Source organism: Sceloporus occidentalis, unplaced genomic scaffold, assembly GCF_023333645.1.
Source record: "Sceloporus occidentalis isolate IW3139 unplaced genomic scaffold, rSceOcc1.0.p SCAF_1, whole genome shotgun sequence".
Classification (NCBI taxonomy): Eukaryota; Metazoa; Chordata; class Lepidosauria; order Squamata; family Phrynosomatidae; genus Sceloporus; species Sceloporus occidentalis.
In genome coordinates, this window is record NW_028316981.1 from 73,045,588 (window position 1) to 73,064,030 (window position 18,443).

Consider the following 18,443-nt stretch of genomic DNA (forward strand, 5'->3'; position numbering starts at 1 on the left):
GAAATGATTTCAGTTAGCAGATAATGGTTCATAGTCATCATTGCTCAATTGATCAGCCCATAACAAAAAAGCAAAGACAGACAAACTGCTGTACCTATAAGCATACTGTTTAGCAAGTCAAGGACTGTTTTCTACAAGCCCATTCTGACCAAAATAAAACTACATCTGGTAATTCTGCCAGCATTAACTGTCCTTTCATATGTACATCACTACAGGGATGGCAAATGTGTGTTACCACAAGGTGAATATTCTAAAGCAAAAATGTACCAAGGAGTAGCATTTTTGATCTTACATCAGTCGCGGGAGATCTATCCTCACATTATTCCAAGTCTTAGAAAGCTACAAGACAAAACTAGAAGCAGACATCTGGTCATTTCTAGTTTTGACCTCTTTTTTGGTTAATTTTCCAGCTTGGCGTAGCCTTTGAGCCATTTTTGGGCAAAAAAAAAAATCCTCCCCAGACATTTTGAAATACTATCCCTTTTTCATTTGCTAAACCATCTACTAAACAAGAGTGCACTTAAAATCACAGAATCATAGAGTTGGAAGAGACCACAAGGGCCATCCAGTCCAACCCCCCTGCCATGCAGGAAGTCACAATCAAATTACCCCTGACAGATGGCCATCTAGCCTCTGTCTAAAAACCTTCAACGAAACAAGCTTGCTCCATCCTCAATATGGCCCACTCCAGACAGGTGCAATAGGACACCCTCGTCACGTGCGAGGGGTGGCGCTTCTAGACGTCCCTTGCCCCTCGCACGTGACGAGAGCATCAAAATGGCAGCGCCTTGTACAGAAGGGCGCCACCATCATTACGTGACAGATGCCTAGTGTCCGCACATCGTGGTGCCATTATGACATCGCGAGTGCACCATTGGCGCACTGCGGCAACATAATTATGCCACAAGAAGAACCCGCTTTTTGCGGGTTCTTTTTGGTCTGCGGGAAAGTCCCGTGGTCTGGAGGCTGTGGCTTCCCCGCGGACCAAAGCTAGGCACCAGGAGACTGTCCTTTTTGGACGGTCTGTCCCGCGCCTTTGACATCCTTTCAGATAGTTAATCAGGGCTATCATATCACCTCTTAACCTTCACTTCTCTAGGCTAAACATACCCAGCTCCCTAAGTCATTCCTCATAGGGTATGTTTTCCAAACCTTTCACCAATTTAGTCACCCTCCTTTGGACATGCTCCATCTTGTCAACATCCGTTTTGAACTGTGGTGCCCAGAACTGGACACAGGTGAGGCTTCACCAAAGCAGAATAGAGTGGCACTATTACTTCCCTTGATTTAGACACTATACTTCTATTGATGCAGCCTAGAATTGCATTGCCCTTTCTAGCTACCGCATCATACTGTTGACTTAGTATGTTCAACTTGTGGTCTACTAAGACTCCTAGAACCCTTTCATACGTAGTCTCATTCAGCCAGGTGTCCCCCATCCTATATCTATGCATTTCATTTTTTTTGCCCTATGTGCATGAATTCTCAAAGATTATTGCCAATGGCTCTGTGATTATATTTGCCAGTTCTTTTAATACTCTTGGATATAGTTTATCTGGTCCTGGAGACTTAAATTCATTTAGATTAACCAGGTATTCCTGTACTGCCTCTTATTCTATGTTGCATTTCCCGTATTGTGTGCTCCGCTCCAATTTCCTCAATTTGAGCATTTTTTTCCTTTTGTGAGAAGACTGAGGGAAAGAAGGTGTTGAGTAGTTCTGCCTTTTTGCTGTTTTCCGTTAGCATTTTGCCATCTTCTCTACGCAGTGGCCCTACCATTTCCTTCTTCCTTTTGCTGCGGGCATATCCAAAAAAGCCTTTTTTATTGTTCTTGACTTCTCTAGCAAGCCTGAGCTAATTCTGCACTTTAGCTTTTCGGATGTTACCCCTACAAGTGCTCACTATTTGTTTGACTTCCTCTTTGGTGATTTCCCCCTTTTTCCATTTCTTATACAGTTTCATGTAACTTTCGTCGGCTTCATGTAATGAAATTAAACAGATATATACATATATAGCTCAAACAGCAATTTATCATTCTAGATAAGATATAAATTTAAGCAGTAAACAAGCTTATTTGAAACTGTCAATTTATATCATTGGTAAAGGAGCTTTTGTTTTCATTTTGTTCATGAGCCATTTATTAGCCATTTTATGACATTTATTAGCCTTTTTTGACTGCATAGTTTAAATTGTAATATCTTCTGAGGGGGAAGTCCTTCAATAAAAATTATTTGTTGAAGTTCACAACTGTTATAGAGCTTTATAATAAAGAGAACACAAGAATCCATCTCCACAAGATGTATTAATGTGCAAAATCTAATGCACATTTTGAGCTGCAGATATGAGCTTTAACTTGTAACTTATCTGTGTCACAGACATATTCTTCAAGGACAGGCACAAACAACATATTGTACAGCCATGCCTGCTATTGGGGTGACATGCTCCCCTTTGCAAACTTTCCATGATTACACAAATAGTATCGGAACCACTCCAAAACAACCGTTATTTCTAGTCAATATGGCTTTCACATAAACAGAAGCAGATCATGCAAGTTGAAGACGGAGATTTAGCACAAAAGTTAAGGAACAATACAGTTAGCAGAGCAGCCTCACATTTTCTTCAGTGCTTTTCATGTTACTAAGCTCAAAGAAACACAAGTTCAGTGGTATGATTATATACTGTTTCCTAATTCTCACAACATAGAACACAAATCAGTTTGAACATCCTACCATTCATAATACTCATTTAAATATGCACTAACATTTTATGTTGTCTCTTTTACTCACAGATAAGTCCTATTTCTGCATGACAAAATATAAAATACTGAGCTTTTAAGAGTACCAGTAATTACATTATGGCACAAAGCATATTGCACATCTCCTCACATTTATCATGTATCATGTTTTAGCAATACACATGCAGCTATAATGTACCATAAATTTGGGGGAACTCACGGCTCCAAAGAGACTATGGTACTGGTATGAGCTGTAAATCACATTTATACTACTTTTGGTAACAGGAGTTTCAAAAAATTTGCTGACTGTGCCTTCTTGTTGTGACTATTACAATCGACAGAGGGCAGTATTTGTTAAAAATTTCTTTTAAAACTGAAAGCATAATGTGAAAAATGTGAAAAACCTATTTGTAAATGAAGGAAATGTGTAAATCTCATCTTTCAAACCAAATGTTTAGAATATTCTTTCAGCCACAGAAATGACACCTGCCCATATATTTTTTGTGTGTGATTTTTCCCTATCTGCAGGCACAATATCGAATGATGGAGTTGCTGACTCTCTCATGTGTACATTTATTAAGTTTAAAGCTCACTGCTTGTATTCACTACATATAGGACATATGTGTACACATTAGAAGTTCCTGGTTCTGGTAACATGCTTAATTAAAGAAACATGGTGCAAAATAAAGGGAAGAGAAGGAATACTAAACTTTGAAGTAAGTAAGTAGGTAAGTTCATAAAGGCTAAAAAATAGCACAAGCATGGGGAATTGGGGTGGTTGTGGGAACAGTGATGTCATGGACATTATTGGGGTAAAATGCACATGCCTGCATCCTGCAATCCTAGCTCAGTCACATTCTACATAGTTCTTACTATTGTGATGAATACATTAGCAGAGGGACAGTTCTGTCAGCAATAAAGTATTGGTTTTGAATGCTAGGACAATTTGATGTTCCTGCTACTGATATGTTAGGCAGAGAAAGATGCTCCAGAAGTAAGGAACTTTTTGCACAGATTATTTTTAACAGCAGACATTCACCTTTTTTGCTCTTAGTTTATCATTGCTATGGATTCTCGTCTTTCATAGCATAAGCTGTAATTTCAAAATAACAGTGTAGGTTTGTGCTTTTGTCTTACTGCATAGACACGTTGTTCCCCTGTCTTTCAGAAATACATGGGATAGTTTGCCTCTCTTTCCACAGCTGGACACATTCCTGACCTTAATATAGTGAGCAGTGATGGTGAAATTGCGCCAGAAGATGTGCTAAATAGAGAAAATCTGTGGGAGAAAATGACTGGGATTTTTGTTTTAAAAAGAAGCCTCTATAACACTCTCTTCTCCTTTGCACCCACAGTGATACAATTCACAATTCAATCACATACACACACCTCTGGAAATACGGAAAGAAACCAAGGCCTGTTACAGACAGCCAAAATAAAGCTGCTTCGAGTCACAGTGGAGGTTTGGTGTTTCAATGATGCATGCGTCCTAAGAGTCCAGAAGTCACACCAAAGCCACGCTCCAGTCCTTAAGGCTGGAGCGTGGCTTTGGTGTGACTTCTGGACTCTTAGGAGACATGCATCATTGAAACACCATACCTCCACTGTGACTCGAGGCAGCTTTATTTTGGCTGTCTGTAGCAGGCCCAAGTGTCTTAAAGTTTTTTAAAGGGATACTTATTTGTTCATAATGACAATGAGATAAAGCTAGGTCTTCCTGAATTCTGCTACAGTCTGTTTTATCTCTTCCTAAAGTTGGAACTTATTTTTCCCATGCCAAGAGAAAAGACAAAATGCACTCTGGAGATTTTGCCTTCTCATGTCCATGAACCCTGGAACCCAGTGGTGGTGGTGGAGCATCTCTGAAATAACCAGGCAAAATTAGACCACCAAGACTCCTATGCAGTTGAGCCTCCTATGAAATATCAATCAGAAACGTACTAAATGATTACAGACTAAGGGCTCGTTCCCACTATGCTTTAAAGCAAATTGCGGATTGGTTTATATGACTGTCATTCCCATTTGAAACCAGTTCCGATCCTACTGTCATCAGTTTCAATCATGATGAAGCAAGGCAACCAAAAAAACAAAACAAAACAAAACAAAAAAACTCGCTCTTTTCTGACACTAGTTATTTGGTGGTTCTTTTGAAAGAATCAATTCCGGAGCATGTTCAACAAGTGGGAACGATGGATCTGAATCACAATCATTCTGGAGGTGAGAGACTAATGACAGAGTGGTGTTTACCATCCCTCTTCAGTTTTTGGTAAATCCATCATTCCTCCCTTCTCTCGCACTGCCATTGTGATTGTGGTGTGACCTATGAGTGCATTTAAAAATATATATAATTAATAGAAGATTTGATTCATTGATTTTGCAACAACTTGCAAAGGCAAGTAGTTGCAAAACCAACAAATTGAATCTTTGATCAATTTATTTATTTTTAAAAAATCTATAAATGCCATGGAGCCCTTTCAGGTTTTTATCACTGTGCTCCTGAGCACGTCTTTTGGGGAAGCACCTTCTGAGTGATGCCCAGCCAAGAGGCCCTCTCCCCACCCAGCACCTGGGCTGCCGCTTGTGTCACTGATGATGCACAGATGATTGACATGCATTTTGAAGCAGTGCAAACTAGTAGGAACAACAATCATGCCAAAAAAACTGCGATCACAAGGACATAATGAAAAGACCCACTTTCATAGTGGGAACGACAGACCTTTTGGAGTCGATTCACCAACACAGAGCGAAGGCGAATCCCAAACCAGTTTAAATGTAAGTGGGAATGAGCCCTAAGAAATATTAGGACATCTTTTGTTGCTGAGCCTTCTCAGGAAAGATAAAAGCTTCTTGCAATGTATCCTATGTACACTTAATTGGGGGTATGCTATACTGAACACAGGGAGGGTACTTCTAAGAAGACACTGTGCTTGTGAAAGTCTACATATTTAAGGATATGCATAGGAAAAGTCATTTGTCCTCCCTCCGCAAGCACCTGCTGGCTTACACAATTTTCCTTACCTTTTCAAATATAAGATTCTTTTCTTCACTTATTTCCACGTGTGTGTGTGTGTGCCTGTGCCCATGCACATATGCATTAATTGAAATGGGGACTGTGGCACTCTGAGTACAAAAGGAGATGGTAAGGGAGGTTTTGCCTTTTCCATCTCTTTAACAAGCCCCAGTTCTCTCTGTCATGGGAGGTGGGGGTGGTTTGAATAATCTGGCATTGGAGGTATTTTTCTTCAGCAAAAAAATTAAAGATGAAAAGTTCTGCAGTTTCTTATCCCATCCAAATTGAAAAGAAAGATCCACAGGCCCCAAATACCATGCCAGAAAAGAGATGCATAGGTACCATTTTGGAACAACACTGTGTGCAATGTGTGCAATATATGTAAGACTAAGGGACAACTACTATACATGTGAAAAGAGAATCAACAAAAATTTCAAAACGGTGTGCAAGGACAGTCTGCTATGCTGCTGCCCAGACAGCCCACACAAAATTATACTGAGTGGAAAAAGTGATTGTGGAAGCCACGAGGCATCCTCAAATACCACCCACACCAAACTACATTTCTAATGGCATTGCCATCTCCGTAACAGAAGTGTACAGAGGATTTATTTTGATTATAATATATTGTTAAATATTACCAACTGTATTTTCAGAGCTGAGTTAAACTTTCAATAAAAATATGTTGCCAGACTATTCCTTTGGACTATGACTGCAACAGGCTCCCCCCAAAAAAAACATGCTTAGTTTTATTACAAAACTTGCGGCTTGTGTTTTTATTCCCCCCCCCTCCCCCGTTTTTCAGATGGCAAACATTAAGATACATGTGCTTTAGGTGACACAGTGGGCAGCAGATTGCTGCTCTCTATTTAGTTTAGGGCATATTAACAACTTTGGTTGTACAAAACTAAGGAATTGATATCTTATGATTGAGTTATAACTTAAGTTATGATTGAAGCATTAAATGTTGCTAAGGTAGGATAATAAACATATGTTTCATGTGAATATAAGTATTATTTAGTTTTATACCACCCCCCTGATTTAATTTTTGCTATCACCTCACCCCAAAACATATTCTCCCCATGGCTTCAAAGTTTCCAGAACTTTTTATCTGTACATTAGTATATAGTGTATGCTCTGACTTTTATACAAGTTTTGTTATAGCATGGTGTCTTCCAGACATTTAAGTTATTTTCTTTTTATTTAGCTGAATATGAAATTGTTGTAACAACCTGATTTTTTAAAATTAAATTGATTTTGCTCATCCTACAATTCCTGAGATTTGAGTGATAACATGAATATGAAAGATGTGTTTTTGCATCTATGTAACTTAGGTTTTTGAGTAAGCCATTTTATTTCCTCCAGTAGTTGATCAAATTCCCAAGTGACATTTCTCTTCATTCAGAAGCAATGAATTACACTGAAGAATACTGAGTTTACTCCCTACTCATAGATGGACTAAAAAGATTTTAACTAGTTTGTTACTATGTAGTATGTCTAATGTGAACTTTCTTTGAATAAAATGCCTGTTGATTTAAAGGAGACTTCCATTACTGAAACTGGGCAGAGAAGAAGATAATTTCCTCAAATTTCACCGTCATCTTTCACCCCTGGGCCACTACTGTAGTGTTTCAGATATTTTTCAACCCTCTGGGCTATATTTTGGGTGCTACAAAAGAGAGAGGGAAGTAGCAAGAACTTCCTCGTTTTGTTTTTATAGAAATGCCACATCAGTGCAATTCCCAGAATCCCCTAGCACTGAGCCAGGTCAGTTAAAGCGGTCTCAAACTGGATTATTTCTGCAGTGTGCTTTGGACCTAAGATGGTCTGTGTGGTTTATTATTCAGAAGTTCAAATTACACCACTCTATTTGAACACTGGAGTAAGAACTGGGGTTCCTACACCTCTGATATAAAAGGGCCAGTCTAAATAGGGTAACAGAAGTTTATGGAGTTATGTGCTAAGATGATTAGTCCTGTTCTATAGGTAGTGCATAGGAAGTGCATGCACACCCTCTCTCTGAAGGTCTTGCCTCTTTCTAAGTGCAAAGGTAGAGAAAGTAAATGAACAGAGAGTCTGGGGAAACAGTAGATCAGAGGAGAATGAGTCTGAATACAAATGCAAGGGATTCCATTACTGATCAACTCAAAATTAATCTGAAAACAATTCAGAATAACTGCTTACTCTGCCTTCTAGTGAAGTCTAATCTTTGACTATGTATTAAGGTTTTATGAAAACAGAACTTTCTTTTGCGAAAAATTATTCTGAAATAGAATCTTCCTCATTTGTGATTTAAATCAAACCAACCCCGTTCAAATTTTGGCTCCACTATGCAGATGCTAATATTAGATGTGCTTGTTGTGTGGCCTCGTTCCACTCCTTTGGGCCTGTCTGTTTTGGGCCATAGTCCAATGGTCAAACTGCTATACCAGGTCAGCTCTTATATTAAAGCCTAAATCCAATTCCCATTCCTAACTAGAGTAGACCTAGTGAATAATCTCTGTTCTTATTAATTTCCCATTTATTCAATGGGTCTACCCTTAGTTAGGAGTAGCACGTAGATTTAGGCTTAAGGTTGCAATCTAGTACACAGTTACTTGGCAATAAACACCACTGAATACAATGGGACTCATTAAGTAAACAGCAGATTGTGCTGGACATATTTATACCACTCATATCCTAAATAATTTGATTGTAGCACAAAAATAAATTGATACAGTCAGCTTTGCTGAAACCTTCTGAGAGCTAATTTTAAATACAGATCTTGGCATTTAAATGTTATTGTACAGTGCTGATTAAATAGCTGTGACTTGCTGTCAAGGAAACGTAAAAAAGAGAACTCTGAATAGAGCAACAAAATGACCTGACAGCTCCCACTGTGAGCACACAGGAGGGAGCTGTCTTCAAAATGCACCAAACATATCCAAACAGAACCTTAAAGTATGTGGGCATGTGTCTGTGTGTGCATCTGTTTGTTTCAATTACTTCTAAGGCTTTTGCATTCTAACTCAAGGTTGAAAAATCTCGTATACATAATCTAACGAAAAAATATATACTGACTTTTTGGTATAAATTTAATACTTTTGGAAAAACATTGCTCCTTCGCACTTTATTATATTCATGCAACAAACACATCAGTGGAATGAAGCCTAAACTGTCCCTAGCCCTATTAGCAATACACTCCAGAAACAATGTGTTCTTCACAGATTCAAAACAGCAGTCAATTTGTGTATTTAAATTTAGGCAGCTAAAAAATTAAACTTTCGGAAACATGATTGATATTGTATCACAGCACTGATGGTAACTTTATTCTGGATTATTTTATCGTAATGCTGTGATTCAGAACAAATTGGTAGTTTTTTGAGCTCTGATGATCTGATTTGTAATCTAAACTCAGTTCTCAGATACATGGGTATGGCTACATATAAGATCAGCAATTGAGAAGTGAGTGTACTTAAGAAAAGAGAATGATGTGAGTGATTCTTGGATTTACAATATTTGCTAATACTGTGGGCCCTTGGTATCTGTGGGGGATCCATTCCGGATCCTCCTGCAGATACCAAAATCCCAGGGCCAGGTGCTGTGGCTTGTGTCTCAGGGCCCAGAGGAGACTCAAGCCCCAGCCCTGGCCCCCGCTCCAGCTGACTGGGAGCCAGACTCCGCTCCCAAAAGCCAAACCAGGGCAGAGAGGGGAAAAAGGAGGGAGGGAGGGAGGGAAAGAAAAGGAAGAGGAGGGAGGGAGGACTTTTGTCCCCAGTGGTGGGGTGGCTGCATCCATGCTGCCATTGGGGACAATATGGGCTTGCCATCCACAGATGCTCAAATCTGCTGATGGCAAGTCTTCGGATAAGGAGGCCCACAGGAAGATTAATTGGAGTGGCTTTGAAAAATGCAGGTACGTCTTGCTTATCCATGGAGCAGAGTCCCAAGATGTATCTTTGAGCCTATGTGAAAATATTTATTATAATGGAATTATATATATTTTTAACTTCTTTAGTACATCATAATATTCCAGCATTGTGCTGATTAATTTCATTTATACTAAATATCATGGAGTTCTATTATAAATGACATAAAAATCTCGGCTATGTTATTCACTATTACTTTTATACTTTACAAGACAGCTATATATATTATGAGTGGGAGATTTTCTTACACATTCAAATTCTAGTTGGTTCAACCATCATGGATCTCTATTTGTGAAAACATCATGTATCTTGGAGATTTAGTTGGAAATCATGGCGCTGACTGAAATAAAACCAAACTGGAAAGGTCCAGCAACTGTCAGATTATTTTTCACTTCTAGCCTAGTCACCATCCAGTAAGTCAAGATTCTATGACAACTTCCAAAAATCACTGTAGAATCTATTGATGCTTAAATATGTTCCGTGAAACATGCTGGTAAAGTTGGTATATTTCATGACTGATGGGAGTCTAAGTATGCCATCACAAGCTGATAACTTTGCTGGCAAGCTGAACAGAAAGGCCAAGGACTGAATGAGTCATAGAGACCAATCTATCCTCTCACCTCTAGAGGTAGTCCCTCCAGGACAAAGATGAGGCACATTGGTGGGGGCAGTGTGGGGAAGCTTGCACTGCTGCCGCCCATGCTGTATCTGTTCTGTGGATAAATAGAGGGCTTCAGCCTCCAGTGTTGTCAATCCAGCACCTTTCATCAGCACTAAATTAAAAAGAATATGAATAAATATAAAAGGATTGAGGCACATTGGCAGAGCTTGGAATGTGAATGTTGCACTGCACCTTGCTTCAGCATCAATGCTTATCAATCTCTCATTTTCGTTGTATAAAGACCACTGAATCTACATAAATAAAAAAAACCATGCTATTTTCAGCACCACAAGGCTTAGTTTATGTTAACCAATTTCATTCCACACTGAAGTTTTAAATTTTATTTTACCTGAACATTAATAGAATTTCACGTTGTTTCTCATTTGTTTTAAGAAAACAGTCTGAGAATAAATAACAATATTTTGAAATTTAGCAGAAACAGTAGGGATAGAAATCATAAGAAAATATGACAATGTATGTTCAAATACAATGTTAAAATCTCTTCTTTTGTCATTTCACATTGTGTTAGTTAACTCATGGATATCAGTTAGCAATCCTGTATGACATAGTGACTAATTTTTCATTAATATAAATCACCCCATTAGTTTCTAAGCATTAGATATATACATCTTAATTTATTTATTTCTTGCTTGTGAGAACAAAACCTTTCAAAACGTTTCCCCCTCCTGAATAGGATTATGAGAATGTTTGCAATTTTTTTCTTTTCAGGACTGTAAAAAGAAAACTTCAAGAATCCCCCCCAGAACACTCTGCTGACAATATGTTGTTTTTACATAGAAAACACTGGGCTTTGCCCAAAATACAATGGGAGTATATCCCATGGCGACTAACAATTTGTTTTGCACATCAAGACATCTTTTCTCATCAGTGAAGAGAAAATTTGTAAATATTCTTTTACATGTCTACCAAACAGCAGTGGTGATCACAGAAATGGAGCTCCCAGCAAGTGGAATGACAGCTAAGAAAGCTACACATTTGATGGCTGTGAAATGCTACAAGTATCAACATACTATATTATTCCTCCCCAAAATGCACACTTCATAGATTGCTCTAATGAGGTGACATATTGGAGTCTAAAGTAATATATTCACATACCCATTTCCCCCTCATTTATTCCATTCCGTCTCATTTAATACATTTATTAAGCTTTGATTATAACTGCTTCCCACTAGAACCCAGTAGAACTACCTACACACAGTACTATGATTTGCACCTCAGTCTACCTGATACATTAAAAACTGCTATATCTATACTGCATGGCAAAAGTCTGAATGAATGAATGAATGGAATGATCAGAAAATAAAGGCTCATTTAGAAAAGGAAAAGTTCTTATGACTGAGTGGGAAACATTACCCACTGGTGATAGAGCAGTTTGCTTGCAGTTATTGTTTTCTGGGTGCACACTGTACTGCAGTGGCATTGCCAGGCAATTAAAAGGCTTGTACCACAGTGGCACTGCCAAACAATTAAAAGGCTTGTGCTGTAGACCATAGAAAGGACACAAACTGCATAGAATTCATATATACATGCAAATTGAGAAGTTAATAGAATTTATTTAAATTTCAAAAAAGGCTAAACCAGCCAATTAATTTCATATTTGATCAGATGAAAGAGAATAAATTCTTCAGTTAATGTGCAAACTGATGATGATAATCCCAAAGCAGTAGCTCTTCAGTTACAACTAGTTTGCAATGATATGAAAGAATATAATAAAGGAGAGCAGCTAGTAGACGTTTTCCTGAGATTGCCACCACACATGCATACACACATCTCCTTAAAGTGTTTGCACCAAAATTGAATATTAAAAATCTGACAGGACTAATCCAGGAGCAAGACAAGGGTAAACAGTGACCTGGGGGAGGGGAGTTGTACCCTATTAGTTTTCCACATCCCATCCACATCACATCTTGTTTCAAAATATGCACAATTTCCCTTCCTACATCTGCTTCCCTTTACCACATGTACATAGCTTAACTTCAGAATGAAATAAATAAAATTGTACACAGTTCTGTGGGGAAGAGATTCATAATGCTAGGTGGAAGGCTAGGAAGATGGGCAGAGGAGGAAGAGCATTAAAAAAAAGGTGACATAGAAGTAGAATAGGAATGGAGACAGAGACTTGAAAGGAGGAACAAGAAGGTGAAGATCAGAGAGAGGAAGAATGGAGTATGGACAGAGCTGCATGAAGGAAGCAGTGGGATTCTGGAAAGAGAAAGGGAAAGAGGCTGCAGAATGTGAGGGAGGATAACTCTCTCTGCAGATTGTGGCACTGTTTCTCCATATGTTGTATAGGGATGGTTCAAAATGCCATCAGGTCCATGTTTTGATACAACTTGCCAAATTTACACTCCCTAGACCAAAATGTGGAACAGAACGTAGCCAGAACCAAAAGCTACACTCCCCAGAGTGCTATCCTCACATTCCATCAATTCTATTCCACCAACAAAAATGTACATATTTAAAAATATGCACAAACATGCACTTTTGAAAAATACCCATGACAAAGCTTTATCCAGTGGGATAAATGCATACATTGCAAAAATGTATATAAAAATACACCCATTTGGGGAAAAAAAATAAGTACAACAGTGCACAAATTCTGGTGTGGTTTTTTTTTTTTTTTTGGTGTCCTTTCCCACCAAGGAATAATTAAGAAATTAGTAAGAAAATTGATTAGAAAAAAATAGAGCAGCAATCTGATAACCTCCTTGGAAGGAGACTTGACAGAAGTACCTGTACATAATAGTGGGGACCTATGACGTTCCCCTCAAATCTCAACACATATGCATGAAAATGCAAAGAGGAAGACCGAAACAGAGGTGATCAGGTAGCTCCATGTAAGTAATATTTCTCCAAGTGCCCCAATACAGAGCATACTGAAATATGCAATATTTCCTTGAAGCTGATTCTTGGGTAGCAATTTCTTTGAGAGGAAAAAAGTCCTTCCATTGGCACCAACAGTTACTCAGGCCCTGGGGAATAGGGTTGGAGTTGGTGCTCCACAGACAGAGCACTAGCAATTCCCCTATTCAGCATGGAAGTATGTACCCATTTCCAAACAGTGTCACCGGACAATAAGAAGTTCCCAGCATTTGTGTGTTTACATTTCAGTATCTTTGCCTGGCAAGCAGATATTCTTTACAGGCTATGGAGAACTTCTTGACTCTTTTTCATTCATTCCTGGAAATTCTACCCTCTGCATTACATTAAAAGACAGGCACGATATATATGTGAGTTTGACAGAGAACAACAGTTAAAAGCAGGAGTACAACTACAAATTACATGTAGTTCTCTTATGATTCCCCTCAACTGCTAGGTAGGGCAGCAATGGGTATTTCCAAACTGAATAGAGGTACAGTGGAAGGGAATTGTTTAAGTTTTTCCTTCCCATTCAATTATTTTTTTTAAATGCCTCTCTCCTCCAAAAATAAAAGATGTAGTCCCCTCCATCTAAGAAAAACAAAATGGAGGATGGCAATTTCAAGTGAATAAATGGCTGGAAAAGAGTTATTCCAGCTCCACACAACTCCATCACAGCTGGCTTGTTTGGCAAAACTTAAATATTCGTGTGATTCCACCTTAAACACCTACAGTAGCCTTTTCCTTTCTGTGACTGTGATTCTACATTTAGCAGATCAATTAACTTCCTTGCCTAGTAATGTTGCCTGTTTCACTGAACCTTTTCCTGTATTGTTATGCATTATTTATATGTATTATGCTATTATTTCTTAGATTGTATGCCATGGGAAGGTTTACTCTTATCTATTTTATTGTTTGTATGTACAGCGCTGTGCAAATCTACAGCACTATATAAACAAAGCATGATGATGATGATGATGATGATGATGATGAAAAATGTAAAAAAACCCATGTCTAACATCTGGCTATGACTATTGCTTCCAGTGCATAATACCATGATGAGTAAGTCAGGGTGTACCTGTGCCACATATTGGATGGAACAGTGTTAGGAACATACAAACATGTATCTGGCCCTCATGCATATGGATGTCCTTTTGAGATCCCACAGGGGTTAGTACTCCCTTCCTCCCTCTGCAGCACCCAAATCCCCTTCCCTCAACTTACCATAAAGTCCTTGAAGCTGCTTTGCACAGTTATTCCATGCTTTGGAAGACAGGATAGGAGAAGCATCTGGCTACCTCTTCATAGCCAGACACACAATGATGACATCAGTGGTGAGATGTGTGAAGGTCCTCTGAGGGGGGGTCTCAGCACTTACATAATCACTGTGCAGCTAGCTACAGAGAGGGCTTCAAGAGCTTTCCAGTAAATTGAGGGAGGGTATATAGCTCCACTCCGCATAGCATAGGTCCACATGTGGATATTTATGTTATGCTGAAGAGATATTGGATTGAGGCCATTAATTCTTTCCAGCAGTGATCTGATGCATATGAAGCTGCTATGTAATGTGGTAGAACACTGATTCATCTAATCCACCATTTCCTATTTTGACTGGCAGCAGCTCTCTAGAGTTTTAAGCGCCAGTACTTTCCTTTCCTGAAACCTAAAAATTAAAAAAACCTGCAAAAACTAGATGTGATATAGGTTTAACTTGGTGTATTTGCATGCAAAGCGTGTGTTCCTGCACTTAGCTGTAATTGCTTTCATTGTCTCATTGCTACTATGTATACTTTGACTTTCATGGAACAGACTCAAAACATCCAGAGGGTGCAGTCTTGTGGCTTTGTAGCATAAACAAACTGACAGCATTCATTTTTAGGGACTCTAGACAAAAATGTGGCATCCATTCATAGATGGACCACTGCTGAAAAATAATCCTTAGTATTTCTGATTAAACCATTAGTACAGTATAGCTACCTTTATACATCAGGAAGACTGAATAGTGAAAGGTATTTCAGGTCTTTTTTCCTCTCCTGTTGCTCGTTTGTAATGAAGATTAAATGATGACTTTTGTATTCTTTAACATAAGTTCTCAGTTTTCACACTAGAAATTCTTCCACTTTTTTCTTGATGTAGGCATGCCTGATATTTACTCTTGTCATGTCATCATTATTTTCAGTATTATGTCCCAAATTGCCAAAGAAATGAAAGTAATTAATTCCCCTATTTGCATTTGTGAGTAGATAGGCTCAACTTTGGGGAGAACCCCACTGGAAACACGGTTATATTTCCTTAGAAAATATTTTACAACAGGCCAAAGTGTTCTGAAAGATGACAGCATACTTTGGAGAGTAGTCAAAGATATGTTTTAGAATTCATCATTCTAATAATAACAGTATTGCTCACTTAGTAAGAAGCATGTCAACAATATCTCAGCCATTTGTAGAAGTCTATGCACTGAATCTATTCCAAGCATCTCATTCTTACCTCGTGCACTAGGAGGTGCAGAATTAATCATCTGGGATGGTGCAGAATGGGTAGAGCTGAGGCTTGAAGTGGAAGGACTTGCCTGTGAACAAGACCAAACATACACTGGCGATTAAATTTGAATGCTTAGCATTAATGAAGACTTGATACAAATCAACATTGATATAATCAAGGTCAAAGTCCAAGGGTTTTAGGCTTAGGTTTAAACATTTGCTTGCTTTTTATTAGATTATTTTCTAGGTTCATATAATTTGTACCATAGGTGCCAAATCACAGTTGTTAACTGAACACAGTTTTTCTCCTCTTTCCTCTCTTGAAGAAATGTAGAATCAGTCTGTATTCTTGAAATTTTCTTCTTCCATTGATAATATGATCCCTTAAATCTGCACTATTATCCTGCATTAATAATGAATTGTGTAGCTGAATCTATTCTGGTATTTTGGGCACTGGTTGACTATTTGCCATTACACACGTTAGGAATGACAGAAAAGAATCTTGAGAAGGCATATTCCTTGTTTGGTCTGCCTCTTGTCTTGCCTGCTCCTGCCCTGCAACTTGCAGCTGTTGCTCAAACTGTGCTCATGCTTTCCAGTCTCTCTCTGTCCCTTTTTTTGCTGGGAGATGCTCATTAGGCTAGCTCATCCCCACTTTGAGGAATGATAACTTTCAATATGGCAAACTGAAATTAGGTTTGCTGTTTGTTTACATTAAACTGCAGAGGACCTGATCTTTTATTTGCAGATTACTCCTTTCCCCCCACTTTTAGCCCTCTTTCTAGATTTGTTCACTTTTTAAAGGGCTGGTGCCTCACTGTCCAGTTTTTGGATGTGACTGGAACCTTTTATTTTATTTTTTTAGTAATTTTTGGGAAGAGAATTCTGAATCACTGTTGCTTTTGGTTATAAAAGTTATTTTCAAAGATTTTTCTGGTAACACCTCAGAGAAACACTGATATGTGGTCATCTGGATTTCATTAATTATCTCTGGCCATGATCCACTGAGGTGCAATCAGCACTGTCATTTCAATAGCTTGCCTCTCCACAGCTGTTTTTCTCCTCTTCTCTAATAAAGGCCCAGTACACACTGCCAGGACGCAACATCCTGGCAGTGATAGTAGGGCTTGGGACCACACACCAACCGCACGGTCCCAAGCCCGACTATGTGTAGATGGTGCAATTACAGCACTGCCCCACACACACCGGGGGCATGTGCATGATGTGTGGGCATCACAGCACCCACACGTCATGCAAAGAAAGAGACACTGTAAGGGTAGCCCTTATGACATCCCAAAAATGAGCTGTTTTAGGCAGCTCCTTTTTTGGTCTGCAGCATTGCTGGGTGGTTTGGTTGCTACAGTAAGGCTGCGGACCAAAAACAGGTGCTTACAGACCGCCCTGAAAGGGGTGGTCTGTACTGCCCCGATATTAAAGATCCAGAATTTCCCTCTTCTTCCTTTACCTTTTTTCTTTTCTTCTGAATCTCATTCATTTCTGAATCTAGTCTTATCAAGTTTTGATAGTGAAGGCTGAAAATTAAAACCTAAGTGAAGGAGCAGGATTCAAATGTATTAAGTGAAAAGAAACTAAGGCTTTGAGACTCCTACAGTGTTCGCTGGCATGAGGGAAATAACCAACTTTGCTGACTGCTTATCTGGACCATCCAGAGGAAGATCTTATGTAACCTACAGTTATCCGGAATGTTCTACCCATCAATGCTTCACTGATAAAAACTGAGAAATGTGGCCAACCAACATCAAAGTATGGTCAAGATGGCAGAAGGTATTAAAGAGGAAGAGAGAAGATAAGCTTGGAGAGACTGAAACACTTTGCAGCCTCAGGGGAAAGGCGAGATTCTACCACATTCTATCCACTTCCTACATTAAGGGGCTATGCAGACCAGTCATTAAGGCCAGCCTGGGGGCGGAGTTGGGGCATGGCATCCATACGACGCACACCGACTCCGCTCCCATGGCAGTGTGTTGCCTCACACGGCTCCCCACGGCATGCAGCATCACAGCACTCCTCTGGCACTACATCCACATGATGCATCACCAAAGGATTACCTTAAAGCCGTGGTGCCATGGGTATTGTGCCCTTTCCAGGGCGCAAAAAGGAGCAGCTTTTTGTGGCTCCTTTTTGCACTCTGGAAAGGCCAGATAGGGGCCACGGTGTGCAGTTGCTGTGGCCCCAATCCGGTGCAGATGGGGTGGTCTGCACAGACTGTAAGTCAATTTAATACAAACTACTTTGGCACTTTGAGATCAGTTTGTAGACACTGAAGTAAGCAAGGAATGACGGGGAAAGTGGGAGGAGGAGAGAGAAACTGGGACATTTTAAAAGTAGCTGAAAAAGTTGGATGACAGAAGATTAATTGGGACTGCCCTTGCCAAATCTGGACAGAGTATAGAATGTTGCATATTTTTCTATAATTGACTCTTGTTATATGACAGCTTTACCTGCATATGGTACATTTCCTCTCCTGTTTCTCCAACAGAACTGTCTGTAAGTATAACCAGATTTCCTGTTTCACTTGATGTATGGGAAGAAAGAGATGATGACGAGTGTCGTACTGTCCCCAGCATATTCAGTGGGCTATAGAGAACACAGAATAAAAAGATCAAGTAATACTTTCTCTTTGTTTTAGTCAGCAAACTTCCAAATTAAACATGTACAAAAAACCCCCTGCATTTCATTTAATTTTTTGTATATTTTCAGTTACTCTCAAATATGTTAAAGATATTCAAAATCTGGCCAGATATTAAGTTAG

General features: G+C 39.1%; 1 protein-coding gene across 10 annotated transcripts in view; it reads right to left on the reverse strand.

Moving 5' to 3' along the window:
• DOCK3 (dedicator of cytokinesis 3) overlaps positions 1–18,443 on the reverse strand; it is a 272,592-nt gene that overhangs the window by 16,945 nt on the left and 237,204 nt on the right. For 6 of the 10 annotated variants that reach the window (XM_089525143.1, XM_089525134.1, XM_089525125.1 and 3 more), the window contains 3 exons: positions 18,133–18,268; positions 15,678–15,759; positions 10,270–10,422 (listed from right to left, as the gene is read on the reverse strand). In XM_089525143.1, coding sequence (XP_089381269.1) covers positions 10,270–10,422; positions 15,678–15,759; positions 18,133–18,268 — 371 coding nt within the window. The remainder of the gene's footprint in view (positions 1–10,269; positions 10,423–15,677; positions 15,760–18,132; positions 18,269–18,443) is intronic. The other 4 variants (XM_089525190.1, XM_089525173.1, XM_089525181.1 and 1 more) reach the window with 1 other exon arrangement.